Source organism: Aspergillus eucalypticola (assembly GCF_003184535.1).
Source record: "Aspergillus eucalypticola CBS 122712 chromosome Unknown BO83scaffold_19, whole genome shotgun sequence".
Taxonomy (NCBI): domain Eukaryota; kingdom Fungi; phylum Ascomycota; class Eurotiomycetes; order Eurotiales; family Aspergillaceae; genus Aspergillus; species Aspergillus eucalypticola.
Window position 1 is genome coordinate 72,349 of NW_020290293.1, and position 19,128 is coordinate 91,476.

At 47.0% G+C, this 19,128-nt stretch overlaps 10 protein-coding genes across 10 annotated transcripts; 4 read left to right on the forward strand and 6 right to left on the reverse strand.

The window, feature by feature from the left end:
• Nucleotides 1-2,251: 2,251 nt before the first annotated feature.
• BO83DRAFT_400390 (uncharacterized protein) lies at nt 2,252-2,958 on the forward strand (the record flags this gene model as incomplete). The annotated part of the gene is made up of 4 exons (XM_025533393.1): nt 2,252-2,357; nt 2,483-2,517; nt 2,569-2,800; nt 2,861-2,958. 4 exons carry the CDS (start codon nt 2,252-2,254, stop codon nt 2,956-2,958), a joined length of 471 nt encoding a protein of 156 aa, XP_025386072.1.
• A 543-nt stretch (nt 2,959-3,501) lies between these two features.
• On the reverse strand, nt 3,502-5,460 carry BO83DRAFT_364500 (2-isopropylmalate synthase; the record flags this gene model as incomplete). Its single annotated transcript, XM_025529623.1, has 4 exons — nt 5,392-5,460; nt 5,187-5,325; nt 3,612-5,138; nt 3,502-3,561 (listed from the first exon to the last, which is right to left on the reverse strand). Coding segments are annotated over exons 1-4 (1,728 nt in total). The 5' UTR covers nt 5,394-5,460.
• Nucleotides 5,461-6,153: 693 nt separating this feature from the next.
• On the forward strand, nt 6,154-7,798 carry BO83DRAFT_364502 (MFS general substrate transporter; the record flags this gene model as incomplete). The annotated part of the gene is made up of 2 exons (XM_025529624.1): nt 6,154-6,395; nt 6,450-7,798. The coding sequence occupies exons 1-2, from the start codon at nt 6,266-6,268 to the stop codon at nt 7,796-7,798; spliced, it is 1,479 nt and encodes a 492-aa protein (XP_025386074.1). The 5' UTR covers nt 6,154-6,265.
• A 1,348-nt stretch (nt 7,799-9,146) lies between these two features.
• BO83DRAFT_418632 (uncharacterized protein) lies at nt 9,147-10,240 on the reverse strand. Its single transcript, XM_025534826.1, has 2 exons — nt 9,886-10,240; nt 9,147-9,810 (listed from the first exon to the last, which is right to left on the reverse strand). Exons 1-2 carry the CDS (start codon nt 10,175-10,177, stop codon nt 9,239-9,241), a joined length of 864 nt encoding a protein of 287 aa, XP_025386075.1. The 5' UTR covers nt 10,178-10,240; the 3' UTR covers nt 9,147-9,238.
• Nucleotides 10,241-10,701: 461 nt separating this feature from the next.
• BO83DRAFT_448730 (uncharacterized protein) lies at nt 10,702-11,279 on the reverse strand. The gene is made up of 2 exons (XM_025536695.1): nt 11,206-11,279; nt 10,702-11,143 (listed from the first exon to the last, which is right to left on the reverse strand). Exon 2 carries the CDS (start codon nt 11,005-11,007, stop codon nt 10,813-10,815), a length of 195 nt encoding a protein of 64 aa, XP_025386076.1. The 5' UTR covers nt 11,008-11,143; nt 11,206-11,279; the 3' UTR covers nt 10,702-10,812.
• Nucleotides 11,280-11,588: 309 nt separating this feature from the next.
• Nucleotides 11,589-12,444, forward strand: BO83DRAFT_379956 (uncharacterized protein). Its single transcript, XM_025531628.1, has 2 exons — nt 11,589-11,847; nt 11,904-12,444. Exons 1-2 carry the CDS (start codon nt 11,746-11,748, stop codon nt 12,396-12,398), a joined length of 597 nt encoding a protein of 198 aa, XP_025386077.1. The 5' UTR covers nt 11,589-11,745; the 3' UTR covers nt 12,399-12,444.
• Nucleotides 12,445-13,228: 784 nt separating this feature from the next.
• On the reverse strand, nt 13,229-14,773 carry BO83DRAFT_400394 (O-methyltransferase; the record flags this gene model as incomplete). Its single annotated transcript, XM_025533394.1, has 4 exons — nt 13,229-13,879; nt 13,967-14,079; nt 14,410-14,539; nt 14,603-14,773. The coding sequence occupies 4 exons, from the start codon at nt 14,771-14,773 to the stop codon at nt 13,229-13,231; spliced, it is 1,065 nt and encodes a 354-aa protein (XP_025386078.1).
• Nucleotides 14,774-15,247: 474 nt separating this feature from the next.
• Nucleotides 15,248-15,545, reverse strand: BO83DRAFT_400395 (uncharacterized protein; the record flags this gene model as incomplete). Its single annotated transcript, XM_025533395.1, has 2 exons — nt 15,248-15,411; nt 15,461-15,545. 2 exons carry the CDS (start codon nt 15,543-15,545, stop codon nt 15,248-15,250), a joined length of 249 nt encoding a protein of 82 aa, XP_025386079.1.
• Nucleotides 15,546-15,771: 226 nt separating this feature from the next.
• BO83DRAFT_438890 (class I SAM-dependent methyltransferase) lies at nt 15,772-16,359 on the reverse strand (the record flags this gene model as incomplete). Its single annotated transcript, XM_025536136.1, has 1 exon — nt 15,772-16,359. One exon carries the CDS (start codon nt 16,357-16,359, stop codon nt 15,772-15,774), a length of 588 nt encoding a protein of 195 aa, XP_025386080.1.
• A 1,149-nt stretch (nt 16,360-17,508) lies between these two features.
• Nucleotides 17,509-18,704, forward strand: BO83DRAFT_418636 (ALDH-like protein; the record flags this gene model as incomplete). Its single annotated transcript, XM_025534827.1, has 2 exons — nt 17,509-17,568; nt 17,676-18,704. The coding sequence occupies 2 exons, from the start codon at nt 17,509-17,511 to the stop codon at nt 18,702-18,704; spliced, it is 1,089 nt and encodes a 362-aa protein (XP_025386081.1).
• Between the last annotated feature and the right edge of the window lie 424 nt (nt 18,705-19,128).

Consider the following 19,128-nt stretch of genomic DNA (forward strand, 5'->3'; position numbering starts at 1 on the left):
CAAAGACCCACTCAACACTATCTGTCCCTCGGTTATTCATCAAAACTTTAGCCCCTAACCATATCCGCTGCCGATTAAAACCCTAATAACCTGTACACCTTACAACCTAGAATCCCGGAGGTTCCTATTCAATTTTGAAATCAAGTTATTGGTCGGTCAAGATAGGGTACCGGATATATATCGGCATTCCCTCTGAGGGCCACTTTCGCACAGTTTCGCACAGCCTTCATGTCTATGTACTAGGATGTTCGAGTAGGCAGCCAGAAGTAGCCAGGCTGCCTTGCTGCGGTATTGGCCTGCAAAGCCTGAGCTAGTTCTCATCTAATCAGACACACGCAACAACAGCCACTTTTAACCACCGAAATACTGCTAGTGACCTTCATATGGGACAAAACTCGGCGTTCGGCAGTGCAAATGGTACATTATTGCCGACAGAAGTCTGACATATCAATCAGGCTTATTTAGATGGATGTCAATTAGTGAATCGCCTATGCCGGTTGGATGTGTTGATAAATTTGCAAAGCATCATTTGACGGTAATTCTTCGATGTATATCCACGCGACCTAGGATTTAGCCTGATTTAAGGACTTCATTCATCGATCGGCCATATGAAGCGGAGCTAATCGTAATGGTAGCAGCAAATCTCGACGATACGATTTCTTCACTCTGGTCTATTTTATTTGTCTGTGATAATAATATCTGATTCTAAGTGTTTAATGGATCTCTCCACATCTTGGCAGTTTTGATAACCTTGATACTATCGTGCTGTAACAGTCCCTAACAGCAACCCATCTCCTAGACTGTCTTCAGCGGACCAAGGCAATGAATATGATATAAGTCCACTGCAGATCCTCTGATACGGAACTCTACAGGCATGCAGGGGGCCGAGGAATGAAGTAAGAATTCTTTCACAATGCAACATTATCCAGAATTATATTCCTACACAGAAAGCTACTCAATGCGAATCAACCTTAAACTTCAATGAAGAATGGAATATGATTTTGGGGGGCAATACCGCCAGACCATCGATTGACTGACGTTAGAAGGTATGGTGCATTGCCCAGGCCCATGTGTTGAAGCCGGCAGAACTGTATCGTCCTATTTGTAGGAATAATGCCTGACTAATAGTGAATACCTCAGGTATAATGCGGACTAAAGTTGAACGGGGTTGCTTTGTGCCCTCTTTAGAACCCAAGACTTACCGTATGGGGACGGTACTTTACCTGCTAAGGTAGGCGGCAGGTTGTGGCATGAGGGAAGTCAAGTGGTGTGGCAGTAGTGCCTCTCACAATTTATTACTGGAGCTGTACTGCAGCTGTCCAACTTTTCGTTCCCAGCTTCTATACTGTCAAACATTCGATCAGTGCTAAAACTGGTATGGTACTCACGACCCTCACTTCAGTCAATTGTGCCATTAAGCCCCGGGTTGCGATACAAACTCTACTATAGCCATTAGTATATACAGCATGATCACCACACGTACAACATTCGTTTACCTGGGGGCTATATTGCATGAACCAACCATGGCATCTTGTTCACGGGCTGTACTAGCGCGGTCATAATATCAAGGATACTGTGATTGGAGATGGGATTTAATTCTGTTTCCGCCTCGAAATGCAGGCGCAGGATAACGTGGTCTCTATAGGTCCCGATAGCCTATATGCCGGCTGAGCCAAAGCTAGTAACAAAGTGATATTTCTACTGATCCTAATATAAACAAGGTGGAGGTAACCTCTGCATAGACTAGAGCTCTTGATTCATAACGGGTTCTATCTGGAGCGGCGAAGTGAACTACTCTCTTCCTTGCTCGCGCGCTGGGGGAACTGAAGGCTATGATTATATGAACTGGACAAGTAAACTACTAGGCATGAAAGAAAGAATGATCCGATTATGCATAAAAGAGATGCTTATGCTATCCAGTCAAGGCGTCACTATTATTTAAAACGCACCCTATAACTATTACTAGTATCATACGATTCAGGGCAGTTTTAGATTTCATCAAGACACTGTCAAGATGCAACGACGATGAAATATGTTTCATACTATATATCCTTGGCTGACGCGGAGTGAGTTCTAAACCGGGCAGGGCTGTAAACCTGGCTCACTCGGTTTCAAGCCAGGTATTTAGCGCTTATATCTTGATGACCACTCCATGCATGGACCACATATAAGAGGTAAATTCTGAAAAAGCAACTTCTGAGATTTTTTTCATTTCCGAACAAAGTCCAGGATCTAAACAGGGCACTAGGGAATGAACCGAGGCTTTACCAGATATACCACCAAAAACTGGACGATTGGCTTAGGGTTGTCGCCAGCCGTCCTGCGGCAAGCGAAGATTATAGCAGAGAAGGCTGCCTGTTATATGGCTGCCAAGCATCCTTAACTTCGACGAAGGGGACATCCTCAAAACGCTGCCCTATCCGGACGAGGCATTTGATGTCGTATTTCGTGTTCAAGTGTTCCTTTTACTTGCTGCCACCAGATTTCTCCGTCAGGGCGATGTCCGAAATGCAACGAGTCCTATAACCTGGTGGTATCCCTGTCACGTGTGATGGACCGGGTTAGCAGTTCTACCCACCAAGGCTAAACCTAGATCGCGTATGGGTACAGGACGTCAATCAGGCAGTGTATGGCTCTGAGGGTATCTGGAGCCACGACGGTGATTCAACAGCCGCAATCATGCAAACCCTGTCCTGCAGAACAGAGTTCGATGCCAACGCTGGCTGTCTTCGCATCGGCGTTGGTACTGCCTTTCATTCAGGCCGAGAGGCTAGGGAGTGGCTAGCTAATCTTGCTGAGAGTCAGTTGCAGAAGTAAGATCCACGGGGACAGGGCTGGTTGCGTGCGGGCATCTCCGAAGAAGGAATTCAGCACACACTACTTGCTGTGAATAATTGGGCCGAGCTTGGGGATGCGTGGTATGCGGCGTTGCACTGTGGGGTTCTCGGCTGGAAGTAAATAAGAGTCGTGACGACTTTTGCCTAACGGCACTAACAGGGTGGAGAAACAAGATGTCATGAGTATTTCTATCCAGTGAGATAACAACCGACCGGCTACCGCTTCTGTATGTTTTATGGTATTTCAACTCCGTAGTATTGTAAATAAAGAGCAGTATGCATGACAAGAGATCATCTTTTGAACCATGAATATCATATTAATATATTCTTCGTACTATTGGCCCTCTCTTCATATGAATCCTGGTTATCGTTTCCATGATCAATATCATATTCTCCATCATCGTACTATTAGTCCTCATATAACGAGTAATCTAATATACTACCTTTCTGTGCCTCTTCGCCAGAATCTATTTCCTAGTAGTAGTCAATAAATCAACATATGTTCCACTACCGACTGACACAATACTATCCGCAGCGGTACTCATCTGCATAATTAGACAATAGCATAAACAGAGTAAATACGCGCAAGTGCATCACCAATTTAGTTGCTCAACCGCAGACCGGTGCCCCAATCGGTCGCCATAACACGCATCATAGACAGCGTCTAATTGGACAGATTATCGTTGAGTTGGCTTGCCATTATCTTTTGGCCTGCCACCAATATCTATAGATCTGTTAACGTGGTGGCCAGTCCCTCACATCTACTTGACTTACTGCTTGTGAGACAGCCCAATTTGTGTTCTTATGCATGCCCACGCCCCATGAAGCGATGTTTCCAGCTGTAGCCAGTCTGATAAAAGACGTCATCGTATCCTGGCTGGCTATATATTGCAGTTGGTTGTCCAGTACCTCGTAGTCGTAACCGACTGACCTAAGGGCATCAAGTATGGTAGGTAATAGTTCACCTCCAGTTGCTTCAAGTTCACGGTCTGAGCCCTGTACTGAAATCTTCAGTTGGACGTATGTAGCATCCCGATTTCCTTTGGGCTGGCTGGCTCTGCAATTCAGCAGCCGGAATCGTTCAGGTTCAACATGCATATAGTGTTTCCGGAACAAGCGACATATAGTCTCCCGGGTAACCTCAGAGCCACTGGTATTCGCATGTGCTTTCACGACCTGCGTAAATTCAATTTCCAAATCTCGCGGCATATCAATATTAAGACTCTCTTTGAGAAGCCAGGCAACGCCGCCTTTGCCACTTTGAGAGTTCACCCTCACAATAGCTTCGTGTTGCCTTCCCAGATCAACTGGATCCATGGAGAGATATGGCATTTTCCACTTGGATGCCCGTGTAGCACCAAGTCTCTCACTTTCTTTGAGTTTGTTATATCCCTTTCGTATGGCATCCTGGTGCGTACCGGTAAATGTGCAAAATACATATTTTCCTGCATAGGGTGCTCTAGGATGGACTGCGATCTTTGTGCACTCCTCCACCATAGCGACAACCTCGTTCAAATTGCTCAGGTTAACTCTGGGTGAAACACCGTGAGTATATAAATTGAGGGCCAACGTGACGAGATCGACATTTCCAGTGCGTTCGCCATTCCCGAATAGACATCCTTCAACTCGGTCTGCACCAGCCAACTGAGCCATCTCGGCTGCTGCCACGCCGCATCCTCGGTCATTGTGGGGATGAACTGATACGCAGACCTTTTCTCGCTCGGAGATACCGCGGCAGAAGAGCTCGATCTGGTCGGCGAACACGTTTGGCATTGTTACTTCGACAGTCGATGGAAGATTGAAGATGATTTTGTTCTCAGTAGTGGGTTCCCAGGCTAATTTCACAGCTTCGCAAATTTCAATTGCGTATTCCACGGATGTATCTTGAAAGTTCTCCAGTGTAAACTCAATCGTCCATTTAGTTTTGTGCATCTCAGCATCCGAGGATTCTTTCGTGAGTTCACGAATCTTCATTACACACCGAACAGCGAGGTCTATTATGTCCCCCTTTGTCATTTTGAAGACAACTTCGCGGAAAAGATCAGACGTAGAGAGGTGGATGTGCAAAATGACTTTCCTTGCACCCCGAACAGCCTCAATCGTCCTTCGTATAAGTTCCTCGCGACAAGGCGCCATGACTTGGATCCACGTGTCATCAGGCACAGTACCAGGGGTACTTATGAGGTGTCGGGTGAAATTGAACTCGGTCTGTGAGGCAGAGGGATAAGAGACCTCGATCTCCTTGTATCCCAGCTTGACTAGGGTTTGGAAATAGCGTAGTTTGTCATCACCATTCATTGGCTTTTTGAATTAGCAGATTGAGATAGCGGTATATGTGGAGTAACTTACCTGGACTAATGCCTGGTTGCCATCTCTGAGGTCGGTTGAAAGCCATCGCGGAGCTTGAGTCAAAGTCTGAGTAGGCCAGTTCCTATTGTATACATACGGCCGAGGAGAAGCATAATATTTGTCCGACGGCGTAGGTAGCCTGGGAATTACAATCTGTATTAGCTAGTAGGCTCTGCAGTAGGGGGATAATTCGGACTAGATATACATTTTGTCCTGTTCGGTAGGGATGAATATCGCTTGTGTAGAGCAAATAGCACTATTTGTCTGCTGGACAAGGTGTCAGGATAAATAGCCGGTCGCCTTTCATATGAAGAAACAAGTAGGCTAGGTTGTTGGAAAGTGGGAAGGTAATGGTGGCACGAATCATGTTATTTATATATGAAGCATGGCCAAGAAAGCCGTCAGTATTACTATGAGCATTCTCCGGTTGGTTCACATGAGACTAAGAAGGTACAATTCAGTGAACCATAAACAAGGAAAGCCACGGTGCTGTACTGCTATAGCATAATACATTAAACCGTCCATAGCTCTCCCATCCAATGAACGACAACTTTACCATTCCGATAACAGGTGATGGTCAGATAGATCCTTCATGCTGTGTAACATACTCTCGTCATTCGTCACGATCTCGATCGTGATAATGCACGAGATCATGTCGCTTATCTTACGCAGATCCGATAACAAAAGCAAAAAATATCCTAAGATGGTAACTCGATTCATGGGTCAAATCCCGGTTTGTGATAGATTCATGGTTAAATCCCGGTTTGTGATAGATCCAGGGTCAAATCCCGATTTTTGATGAAAATTGCCGTGCGAGCCGGTGGCAAAGCTTCCTACTTGCAGTAATTGGTCACCTTTCATCCTAAATTAATTACTCAACGACGAATAATTTCTGTCGTGCCACCATATATACATATCCCAACCTATTTTGGAAATACCATGTCTATCAACAATCTCAGCTGAGTCGGCAACTCCGAGTCAACGAGGATACGATTGAAGGGGGTTTGCACGATTCTCCTGTGTGATAAAGGCATGGGGTTCCTTTCTAAGGTAATAGGGACTAACATTATCCACACACCATGTCAGCCAGCCACAGCGATATATCGACTGCTGATGCAGTGACTTCTGAGAGGCCTGCGCCCCCGCATACGATCTTTGATAAATCCCAGAAGCGTTTGTTAGCCGTGCTTGTGTCCACCGCTGCTACACGTAAGTCACTATCCACGCAGATGACAATACTGCAGACACGTCTAATAAAATCAGTCTCAACACTGGCATCAAATATTTATTTCCCTGCGGTGCCCTCCATTGCCCAGGGTTTGAATGTCTCTGTTGAGCTTGTCAACCTTTCGATTACCGCCTATCTTACCTTCCAAGGCGTAGCGCCTAGTCTCTGGGGACCGATTTCAGACGTTAAAGGTCGCCGAACAGCATACATCGGTACCCTGTTCGTAGCAGTCTGTGCATGTATCGGCCTCGCAGAGACCAAGAACTATGCCATGCTTGTCGTTTTCCGATGCTTGCAGAGTACTGGATCTGCTAGTACGGTTGCTATTGGATCAGGTGTGATTGGGGACTTTACTACACGAGAAGATCGTGGGGGGTTCATGGGATTCTTTCAAGGAATGATGTTGATTTCCATTGCCATTGGGCCTGTTATAGGGGGGGCACTTGCAGGGTCGCTTGGATGGAGAACTATATTCTGGTTTCTCACTGTTTACAGCGGGGTATTGCTTACCATGATCGCTCTCTTTCTTCCTGAGACGTTGAGGTCTATCGTGGGAAATGGTGCTCAACTTCCCTCGTCAAGGATTGGAAGTTATCCCCTTACACTCTACCAGCACTTCACCAAAACAAATTGGAGCGAAACTGCAGCATATAACCAGCTGGCCGCCAAGAAACGAACTGACCTTTTAGGACCCATCCGCATCTTGATCAGCAAACAAGCAGCTCCGCTGGTACTTTTCTTTGCTGTATACTTCGCCGTCTGGCAAATGACGATCACGGCTATGGCAACCCTTTTCAAGGAACATTATGGTTTGACAGAAATTCAATCCGGATTAACCTTCATCGCCAATGGTGCAGGATCTATGGTTGGAACCCTCATAACGGGTAGGATTCTCGACAAGGATTATCGCCGTATCAAAGAACGACATCTCGCAGAAACAACACTCTCAGGGGAAGAGAAGGGCTTTCCACTTGAACGAGCCCGTCTTCGTCTGGTTCCTATCTTTGCTGGTCTACAATGTCTCTCAGTCATGCTATTCGGCTGGACTATTCAGTATTCGTCCCATGTCCACATCTCGATCCCCATTATCTCATCGTTTATAACTGGGTGGACAGCTGTATCCAACCAATCCATAGTAACAACCTATCTAGTGGATGTATTCTATGATAGTAGTGCTGCTGCAAGCGCAAGTTTGAATATGGCACGTTGCTGCCTGGCTGCTGGGGGCTCGAGTTTTGTTATGCCCATGGTGAATGGTGTCGGATGCGGAGTGGCTTTCACAATATGTGTTGCAGCGCAGATTTGTGCGACTGCTGGCCTAGTGATACAATGGAGGTATGGTGGTCTCTGGAGAGATGAAATGGTGAAGATGTTGAGTCGGTGAGTCGGTGAGGGGCATGGCTACATAGTCAAATACTGCTTTGCAGCATCCTGTTCTACACAGAAATCGGTCATGGAATAATGTTGCATACTGCACAAGGACCTTACGCCTTCTTCGATAAGCCTAGATAGAGGTCCGCGGGTGAATAATACTGGTGGTCATTTCCAATGCTATTCAGTACTTTTTTCCCCGTCTCCAGAGCTGTTCGAGCTATAGGTGCGAGTAGCTTAAGTAAAAGCTGTTGAAAACTATCTTACCCGTGTCTGGAACAGCGACTCATCATGTAGAAGGTCCGATACATGTAAGGAATACGTTATATGTTGTAATGTCTTCTGATAATAGTATCATAACAGTCGTGTATTCTTTTCTTTTCGTGGAAGGGTTATCTTAGCTCTATATGTTATCCATGTAACACACAAGACTAAGCTTATATACATGTGTACGTTTCACTTGCTTTTGTATCTAAATATCTAGTTCTCTCCTTTCCCTAAGCAATGAAAATATACTCTAGATTTAGGATTTGCATAGGGTTTCTAATGGTAATTCAAGGCGTCATATGACATAGAAAGAGGCTCTATATGAGTTTAAGATTCAAGCACCCGGTCACAGATGGAGTAGGATGCATGGTGTATTGTTCAATTTTACCAGATAGTCTGTTTTCGATATCGCATTTTACGTGCCTTGTAATGCGATTATTCTAGCACAAGCTTCTACGAGAACTATACTTCGAAGATGTAACCCTTGGCTGACTGCTTTTGCTCTCTTTTCCCTCTCTGATAGACTAGTCAGCCCCTTTAGTAAATCAAGGCAGTCATATTTCGGCAAGCATACTAATTTCATCTTGATCAATCCCAGAAATCAGGAAATCCCCCGCCAAAAAGTGAAGGACCGACGTTCGAACCCTAAGCCGTCATTTTATGCGTCGCCATAAGTAGATTATAGTGCATATATGCTTGTTGGAGTAGATACCCTGCATTCGTACGTGACCACAGGCAGATGCGACGAAGCCAGAATCTGCCACGCGCGCCTCGTCGATCCCAAGTTCATGAGGCGATTTGAACTCGATTAGATAATGCCAGATATTACCCATTACATCTCCGAATTTTCTCTGCCATTGGGAAGAATGTGAGTTATTCAACCAGCATACACGCCAGGTAGTGGCTTTATACGTTCCGTAAGAGCGTCTTGTCCTTTTCTCGATGCATTGGTACATGAATTTCTGGATGTTTACATCGGTTATCTACCACAAATTAAGTACTGCACCGGAAACGTTGGATGTCATAACCCAAACCGTAATGCCAGGTCAACAAGTGTAATAAACGTCTGGGCGAAAGGGTCCACGACGAGGGATCAGAATTTACTTCTGTGTATCGATCTATGAATAAACCTGTTTTCCGCGATCTCTAACTACGTTTCCATGGATTCTCACAACTTCAACATCTTCTAGTCACCTAGCATCGATCCGACCGACTGTCTAAGTATTGATGCATGTTGCGATTCGTAGCCAAACATCCCATTCTGCTTCAATGTGGTGGCAAATTCCTTCCAGTAATCTACAATGTTCTTGTTAACCTTAACGTGGAAATTTTTGTACTCGTGCTCGCGGTCGGCATTCTCCCACCGCAGCAAGTAGACGAGACACCGGGCACGTTGCCCTTGGAAGAGCACCGGTCGATCAAGCCATCCATGCTGCCAGTCCGTTAGCCCTGCCAAGGGGTACACATCAGAGCCAATGAGAATTCCAAGATTGTATGGATTGGTGCGGTTCAGCTCCTGAATCTGTGAGCGCGCCAGATCCTCAGGAAAATACACGGCCATGAGCTCGTAGTACTCTATTGCACCGACATACTGGTTCCGGAACGCGCCTTCATGGAATGCAGCCCCAAGTGTCTGGGACAGATCGATCATAGATACTTGGACGGATCGCTCGGAAGCCCAAGCGGCAAGGGTCTCGGTAAGGCACTGGTACTCGTCTGAGTTGATAAATTCGTTGCGCATATCCGCAGAGCTCCACGCTGGGAACGACGTCAGATCTTTATTTTCGTGGATGTTCCAATTTGCTTGACAGAAATGTGACTTGGGAGACTAACACAGCATGAGCCATTCAGTGTGTGGTGCTTCCACGGGGTACGTCCGTCGAAATCTTAGATGACGAAGGTAATCAGATTGCTTGAAAATATTTTGGAAGAGTCTAGTAATGGGGTCGGCTGTATCGTGATGCGTCGCGCCTGTGCCTGGGTTCAATACGATCCAATCGACCAACTTGGCGTGTTTCCCGGTTCTATGCGGCTGCCTCAGCGCGAAAGTTGACGCGTCGCGGGAAGCTTCTGGAAAGAATTTTGGAAATTCATGTTTTGCTTGCGCTCTGGTGACAGGTGGCATTGTTTGTGTGAAGATATGAAAGTGTGAGAAATATCAGGGTGGACAGCAGGTGGGCAACAGGTGGACCATGCCGGACGCATCTAAGGAAGGGGAGTCGATCGCTCTGGTTGTGGGAACAAATTATCTGAATCCCGCCAAGCCTTTCGGTTCCCCCCCGGCAAAAAAAGGGGGATATTTACTAAACCTAGAAACATATTTGACAATACATATTGGTCCTTTGATTTGAGAAAGGATAATTTGATCAGTAAGTTCGAACTGTGGCTGATCGGACCTCAGATTTTAATATTTTCATTGAATCAGTTGATTATTATGTAATGACTTTGATCAGGTATATACCAAAACGAACATATCATGGATACTCTTTCTCCCCTCTGTCTTGCCAAGAAATATATCTACAAGGGGCATACTGCAGCCAGCGATGATGAATCAAAATACATTACTAATATTCTTACAACAGAGCACAACCGCATTCACAATAAAAATTTAGTACTAGTGAGCCTTATGCGAATTTTTTAACCATTACGCTTTCTACTTGTATTCTTTCTGTTACCTGAACCCCGGCACTACCCACCGGGTCTCAAGCGGGATACACACAGTGGCTGCCTATAATCCTTCTTCGAAAAAAGGTTTACTGCCTACTGTGGGGTCCCCACAACACTCAGCAGTGATTTGTAGTCAACATGTTGTCGAGGAAGCTCCGACGCCTTCGCCTTGCAGGTTGCTAACAAACCAAGCTGACCCGTTTTACCCAGCATGTGCTTTGGTATTCCCAATTGCAGTACAGCATCATCGCCTGAGATAACTGATAGTCGAAGTGTCTCATCTAGCATTTGGTGCTAGTTTGCTTCGAGGTGGGAGTCTATTCTGTGAGGGTTATACCAGAGTTTCTTTCCGTCGTATGATTCCGGGATCCAGGCCTTATTGGCGACATCGCACTTGCTATGCTCTGCATAAATAACATAGTGGCTAGTTCATGAATGTAAGTAAAGGTATAAACAATGAATCATCGCCCAGTCTTCAATCCATACCCGTATCTGTCCGGAGCTTTCCGTTGTCCAGGTGCTGGTGTGAGGTAGACAACATCTCCTAGCTGAATGCCGGTGTGGTGTCGACAGAAGCCTGCACGCCACCCAACGAGTTGCGGGTGCAGACAAGGGACTGTAATCGCTGGGGTATTCCACCGAGAGATTGAGATATTTTGAATTCCTGGTCAACGGTGCTACAATTGACAGGCCATGTAATTGACATTGGGAATGGCTTACGCACCGCCCGTACAAAATGGGGCCCACGGGAAACCCGGACCATCCCCTTATCGTGTGGTACAGAGGTGCCTTTAGCCTCTTCCCACCACGGGCTAGCGGGACCCTTATCTTCCGCCCTTAACCTAAGCCTCGTGTGGCGTGAAAGGACTGTTGCTCTCATCATCTGCCACATCCCCGTCAACCATCCCACGATCCAACCCCCATCCGGACGCAATCAACTTGAAAATACCAAAATCCCTTGAAATTTCCCTAGGAGGACATCATTGCTGCAACAGCCAAAATTGGGGGGCTTCCCACGCAGAGCTAATGACCTGGACCGACACAGTCCGGTCCATCCTTTGTGAAGGGCCATGGATTTGGAATGACGGCTCAAGTGAGATCACCTTTCATGAAGATGGAACAGGCAAGGTGAGTGCAGCAATTGAGTAGCCTCCTTTCCGCACAAAATGACCCTTTCCATGCAGCTATTTTGCTCTACCGAGTACACTTGTTGGATTTTTGCCGAATTTGAGTGGAAATCGCACAACTCTGCGTATCTCAATCAGACCATCGACCTAGGCAATGGTAGACAGCAGTCGAAGGTAATTGGCGACTTTACCATCGAGATGACACTCACAAAGCGACGACCACACGATATCTGGTACAAAGGGAAAGTCAATGAAAATTGGCTAAACGAAGGGGCATTTTGCGCAAAAACGTATCATATGACAATTGAGCACGGGCGCTTTAGGAGCCAATTCGACGTCAAGCATAAGATCTTGAATGGCTCACTATATGCGCTGCGCATAGTCTTTGTTCCCTCGCCATTTCCGCCGGACGAGGAGTGGAATGACGAAAGTTACGGACCACATGCGATGAGACTCTGGGAGTGTACAGAATTTAACTCTAGAAAATATCCTAACGAAAGACTGGGCTTATGGGAAACATTGATGGCTTGGTGCAATGATCGGACGAGGTGACTTGATAGGAGAAAAGGGGAGGTCTCTTGTAAAGTAGATTAGTTCCCAAATGCGCTCGTGTGCGAAATCCGACTCTTTTTGCCCAAACCAATTGGAATATGAACATTACAGTTGTAGAACGTTGATGTGATCATCTCATATATTTGTGTCGAATAAAAGACAATTTTTACACGCGTTCCCGCTGGAGGTGCCAACGTGAAGAACGAAAAGGGGCAGAAGTCGGTCAAATAGCAGTAATAGCTCCAGTTGTACTTATTGCTGCTAGTTTATTGTAACGAGACAAGTATTGTTATTGTCACTCTACTGACCAATTCCTGGCCACACTATTGTGGCCAAGGACATTGAATGCGCCGTGGGGGTTGGGCTGGACTTTGGCTGCTACTGGGCGTACCCCACCTAACCTGGTACACTAGCGGAATCAAAATGGGTACGGCGGTGATTAGCGGCCATCGGGTAGATGGGGCGCGTCTTCGAACAGGCCCATCGATTTTTTGACAAGTCGGGAGATCGACGCTGCAGCATTACGAAAATGGGCATCGCCAGATAAATTTTCAAGACTAGGATCACAATTTCGGGATGGAAAGGACAGATCCAAAGGATTCTCTCTGCTTCCCAACAACTGCGCCATGCACCGAGCCCCTTTTGGGTTGCAACCCGCCAGCTGCACGAATTCCAGATGTATTATCTACGCATAAGATCCACCCCCACACCCCCACCCCCCCTCTTCAAACAGGCACCGCCTCGAATAACGCATTGGATCCAAATCCCTGAAAGCCCGACCGCCATACTTTGACTACCTTGAATTGAGCCTTCTCTAATAGTCCTAGCCACTACCTCTCTGTCCGTTCCAGCGATCCATAGAGCTCCATCATGATGCTATCCATTGAGGATGAAAATTCGGGTGCTTTGATCTCGGGCAGGACATTCTCATTGATCAGTAGCACTGAGTCGGCGGCCATGGCGTCGTGAACACGCCTAAGAACCTCCAGGGCCTGTTTATCAGGCCAATCATGTAATACCGTTCGCATATAGTATGCCTTTGCCCCTCTAATGGGTTGTGGGTCAAACATATTATAACCCATAGGTTGTACACCTTCAATGAGCGGCTCTAGGATGTCCTCAATGACCTTGGGAAGGTCCTGCACGATCAGGTGGTCTCTTATCTCGGGATACTTGCGCTTGAAGCCGGAAAGGTCGTGGCCCCTGCCACCGCCGATATCTACCAGGAGGACACGGTTTGTGTCGCCAGTAGTGGCCAGGTTCTCCTGCCATGGATAGTAGTCATACCATTGCACACCTTCCAAGGAGCGATTGCCAATCTCCATCACTGTATTGAAGGCATGTAGCTCCTCTGGGTCGTGCTGTATCCACTCAAAGTAATGTTCCTTCGTCTCAAAGGCAAGCTGGAATGTCGTGTCGTAGGCATCTTGAGGGTTACGGTATCCCCTTGCCTCAAAATAGTCATAGGAGTGGACCGAAGCCTACATGTCCGAATGGCTTGATATATGTAAGTTACGATCCTTTTCCATTCAAGGGATGGCAAAAGGGACCTACAAATGTTTGATGACCTCACTGGGCGGACTATTAGAAGCGAACATGATCGCTAGCGGCAGCGCCCGGTATCTCTCCACCCCCGTCTCTTCGAAAACGTGGTTCGCACACACCACCCGCATGATACGCACTGCAGAAGCGAATGATCATTAATATACATATCCTACCTATCAGGGATGTATCTTCACAGAAAATAAAAAGCAATGATATAGAAATCAAACAAAAAAGGTCGTGACCACAAGCAAACGGACAGGACCTCTGACCCATAATATCGCTTGAATGGGCAAGGAAGCTGGGAAATGAGAGGAGAACAAAGGGGACCCGGGAAATTTAGGAAGAGATGGGAAGATATCGGACAGAGGCTTTCAAAAGTTGTAAAGCCCGTAGACGGAGAAAGAGACAAAGAAAAGAAAAGACAAGGAAAAAGGGAAAAAAAAAAAAATCCAAGACAAGGACTTACCTAAGAGGGCTTTACCCCCCTTGGTGTTCTCGTCCAGGGCATCGGCGTTCATTTCGCCGTTCTTCGCCGAGGCAAACGCATCAAATATACCCATTGCCATGGCGACCCGAATGGCAACCAGGCCATGGTGCTTCAGGTTGTGATAAGCATTAGTTTGAGAGCATGTTTGTAACAGATAATGCCGATGACTTACGTCAGAGCAAAGATTGCGAACGGTGAGGAGAGGTGGTTCCACGGCAACGCGGAGCTTGTCGATGGCATCCAGAAGCTGGTACCGATCTGCTTCCGCGATTTCATCCCCGGGGGTAAGCTTGGCTAGGGTGCTGTTGACAGCAGAGGTCAGTGCATTCACAGTATCAGCCATCGTGACAGTTGATATGAAGGTTGGGGATAGAGGTATGTACTGAGAGACTGGGCGGTCCTAGGTGTGGGACAGGGAAATACTTTATGCTTCCGTTGGTTTTTCGGTGTTCCTAATTATTAGTCGAAGTGCAAATAGAGACATAGGGACATCCACGAATGCGGATATTAACCTACACATTACATGCCTTTTGTCTTGGTCGTCTCCAGTTGCCCCCGTCAGCACTAATGCATAGCAATGTGCTAGACAAAGGAAAGCGAAAGCAGAAGCAGATAGAAGTTCCAATCATTTTAGCGCGACTGACATATGCACCGATCGACAAAGTACGAAGAGTCTTCCTGTGACATTTCATACATATGAATGTGACAGCACTGAGAACATGCGGGACGCAAACAATTTCAGCCAACCAGCTAGCTTATCTTTACCAATGTTTTTATTACCCGGTGGAATTTAAAGCCGTTTGACCACCATGAGACTCTAGCCTAAGTCGGTCGCGTAGGTAAACGTTTCCACCAAGGGCAGCCTTGCGGCGCGAACGAGGTTACCCCACTCGTCTTTAGTTCGCTCCCTGGCCGCCAAGCACGCCATCATGGCGATATCGATCTCAACCACCCGAGGCCCAGCGCCAGTCTCACGGAGAACTATCGTTGATCAGCAGTTTCGACGATCCATCTGTCGCCATGGCCGCACTCTGGAGCCGCAGCAGCTGCACACACTTGTCGTCCGGGTGGTCATGCAGCACGTTCCGCATGTAATAGACGCTCGCGCCTTTCATCGGTTGCGGGTTCCAAAGGTCATGGGTCAAGGGTTCGGTGCGGGGGTGCGAAATAGCGTAGGAGAGGGCGGCCGGGACGTCTTGCGGGATAATGCTCCTCCTCGTTCCTAACAGAGGGCCCAGTTTGTCGATTAGGGCAACGCAGTAAGGATCCATCCCGCCCCCCGATGTCGATGAAAAGGGTCGTGGTCTGATTGCCCCCACCATCCAGGTCCGCGTCAATGTTCTAATTGTTTACGTTGGGCTCCCTCGCCCCTGTCGCGGCGGACTTGCGTAGGGAATGGTACTGGGCTTGCGCTCGCGCAGCCAGAATATGTGGGACTTGTGCGGGTCGCGAGGCGCGAAATCCGTACTCCGCCAGGCACAGATAGCGTACTTTCGCATCGGCTAGAAGCTGGAAGACCTGGGCAATGCTCGCATGGTCGGGAGAATACCACAAAGTGTGGCACAGTACGGCCGCATCAAATGTATCGGTGCTCGTGGGTTGGGAAAGCAGACCGGCCGTGTCGGTGCGGAAAAACTGGATACGCTGCCCTAGCGTGGACGCCTGGATGTGCTTCTGCGATTTTTCGACGGTATATGGTCCACCGTAATCAGGCGGGGCCGTGTCGATGGCTGTAATTTGACCATGAGAACCGTTGATCAATGCGAGAACTAGGCTCGATTCGCCTTGGCCACATCCGATGTCGAGCACTCTAGAGCCTTGGGCGATGTCCCAGGCTTGAGTTAGAGCAAGCCTGTGCTGGATATTTGGCTCAACGATGGAAGTGCGTGCTCTCTCATCATGCAGATAGCTTGACAAGAGAATATCCATGACTCGATATGGAATCAGCTTGATATCTTTCCTTGTGTTTTTCTATCCGTGAAAGCAGTTGGTATTATAAATATCGTGGTTGTGGGAAGATAGACCAGGTGAGAAAAGACATCACTGTTCGCCTCAAACGGCCTACTTATGTCTGATCTTTCGTTATCATGTCTCGCAATCACTATTCATGGTCAGTCGGCGAATTCTTGATTATGATTTGCACTAACGCTTCCTAGGGGATGAGGCCTGTGCTCAAACGGCGTTGTGTATCCGTAGTGGTCGAATCCGAGCGACACTGCTTGTGTCCGATTAAGATACGGGCAATACACTTCCATGATATATTAGACCTAGTTAATCCACAGATAAGAGCCGCCTGTTCAACTGGACCCAAAGGGTAGTTGCCGTCGTGAACAAATATTAAGCCCTCAGGAATTACGTACAGCATCCCCTTCAAGCGCCCCTAAGGCTCATACCCCCATCGGAAGGCCGAGAACATCAATAGTCCTGCTACCAGAAATTGTATCTATAATGGTAATGCTGCTATACCACGCCCAAAGTTTTTTTGGGAACCTGATTCAACTGGAAAGACATAATAATAATATTCCGACACTGGAAAATGGACACAGCACACTTGGAACTCTGTGAGTGAAAAAACACTGGAGCCTAGAAAGACAGGAAATAGATTGCAGAGTACTGGTGACTGGAAAACCAGCTTTCACTTCCCCGGCTCCTGCATTGATAGATGAATTAACCCGCTTTCTTACAGCACATTACGCCATAAGAACCCACTGTATTGATGATAAACACTGTACATCGATCGACCGATTTCCCGTCGGTCTTCCGTTGCCAAGAAAAAGGCCCGGCCCGAGATTCTCGATGCTGTGGTGCTAGATGAAGTCCAACACAGATAGGAAAAACGAGTGAGTGTGAGACCCGATAAGCTGATATGGTACATATTGAAACATTATGTGGCAGGTAGTAATGGGTACTGCACCTACTAACCGGAATAATCTGGCACTGTTCTGGCAGCATAGCAGCTAGACTTATCTGACCATTTATTGGAAGTATCTATGTACTGTTTCCGACTCCGGCTAGATCTAACGTTAGTGCTACGCCGGGCTGGCTGGTAGATTTTTGACAAAGAAAAGTGAATCCAGGATGGCTGGTTATTATGGCCTAGCCCCAGAATTGGCAGGCCCTGCCTTAGTGGAAGAATCGGTATCACCCGTGCTAATTGATGTGTACTCCAGCAGGTAAGGTAGGGTAGGTCATGGTAACGATGGGAACTGTACCTGATCGTCTCCAATCTAGACCTTCCTGTCCAGCTCCCCTTCACCCCCGCGGCCATGTGCGCCGGAGCAGCAATTGCGAGTCATCCAGGGATCGGCAAGGTTGCTTTTACAGGGAGTACCACCACTGGACAGAAGATTATGGCATTCGCTGCATCAAATACCAAAAACATTACCCTCGAGACCGGTGGCAAGTCCCCGCTACTTATGTTCAACGATGCAGATCTAGACCAAGCAGTCAAATGGGCACACGTTGGTATCATGAGCAACCAGGGCCAGATTTGCTCCGGTACGAGTCGGATTCTCGTACAAGAAGATGTCTATGAGCAGTTCATTGCCGCTTTTAGAGAATATACCGCGAAAAGCAGCAAAGTTGGCGATCAGTTTGGCGAGGACATATCCCAAGGACCGCAAATCTCCAAGACTGAAGTTGACCAAGTAATGTCATACATCCTCTCTGGTGTCAGGCAAGGTGCTCGTCTTGTGCTGGGCGGAACGCCATTGAATCAAGGAGGCCCGGGCTTCTTCATACTTCCGACAATCTTTGCTGATGTTACCGATGATATGATTATCTCCCGGGAGGAAATCTTCAGCCCTGTAGTCGTCATCTCAGCATTTGGGACGGAAGGTCAGGCCATTATCAAGGCTAACAACTCAGTTTATGGTCTGGAGTGCTCGATTTTCACGCAGAATATTGAACGAGCCCATCAACTGGCCCGAAGAACGGAAAGCGGGACGGTATGGATCACTAGCACCAATGACAGTGACTCGCGCACTCCGTTCGGAGGTGTTAAGCAGAGTGGATCGGGGAAGCTGGACTGGCAGCGTACTCCAGCATCAAGTCGATCCATGTCAACTTGGGCGCGAAACTGTAAAATTGAATTTTTCTATGTGGGTAAACACATAATGGAATGCGAGGTGTCACATTATCTTTCAAAGAATTGGTTCTGGATTTTGCGACCGTCGAGTCACGTGACATACTCGCCATGTGGTTTGATCTTTGGTATTATCTTTCCACAATTCTATTTTATATATCAGAGTTCAATAGTCAATAAGCCTATTTAGCATTTTAGGATACTAGGCTTGCTACAACCTACTATGGGGTACTAAGACCCATAGTAATATTTGCCTCAATTAGTTAGTTAGGAACATCAGGACTGTTTCCATTAGTTGGCGGTCGAAGTTATATGTTCTCCCGTTCCTAAAACCACTCAATTGGAGAGCACAATTAATTCATAACTAAGTATGCTATCAAACATGACAATGGATTTTATTGTTTTCAGCCAACAGTAGGCAAAAATGTGAGCACTCCAAATATGGATGACTTGTGTATTGCGTGATTATGCTTTTCTTTCACTTTAATTGTATTCTTCTGATCCTGCTCTCGTTTTCTGTTTTACCTTCCCAAGTGCCCAAACTAGTGCATGCAAACTGAACAAACAGCACACCGAATGCCCCGGAAAGAAGAACGGCATCCCCGTTTCCGGAC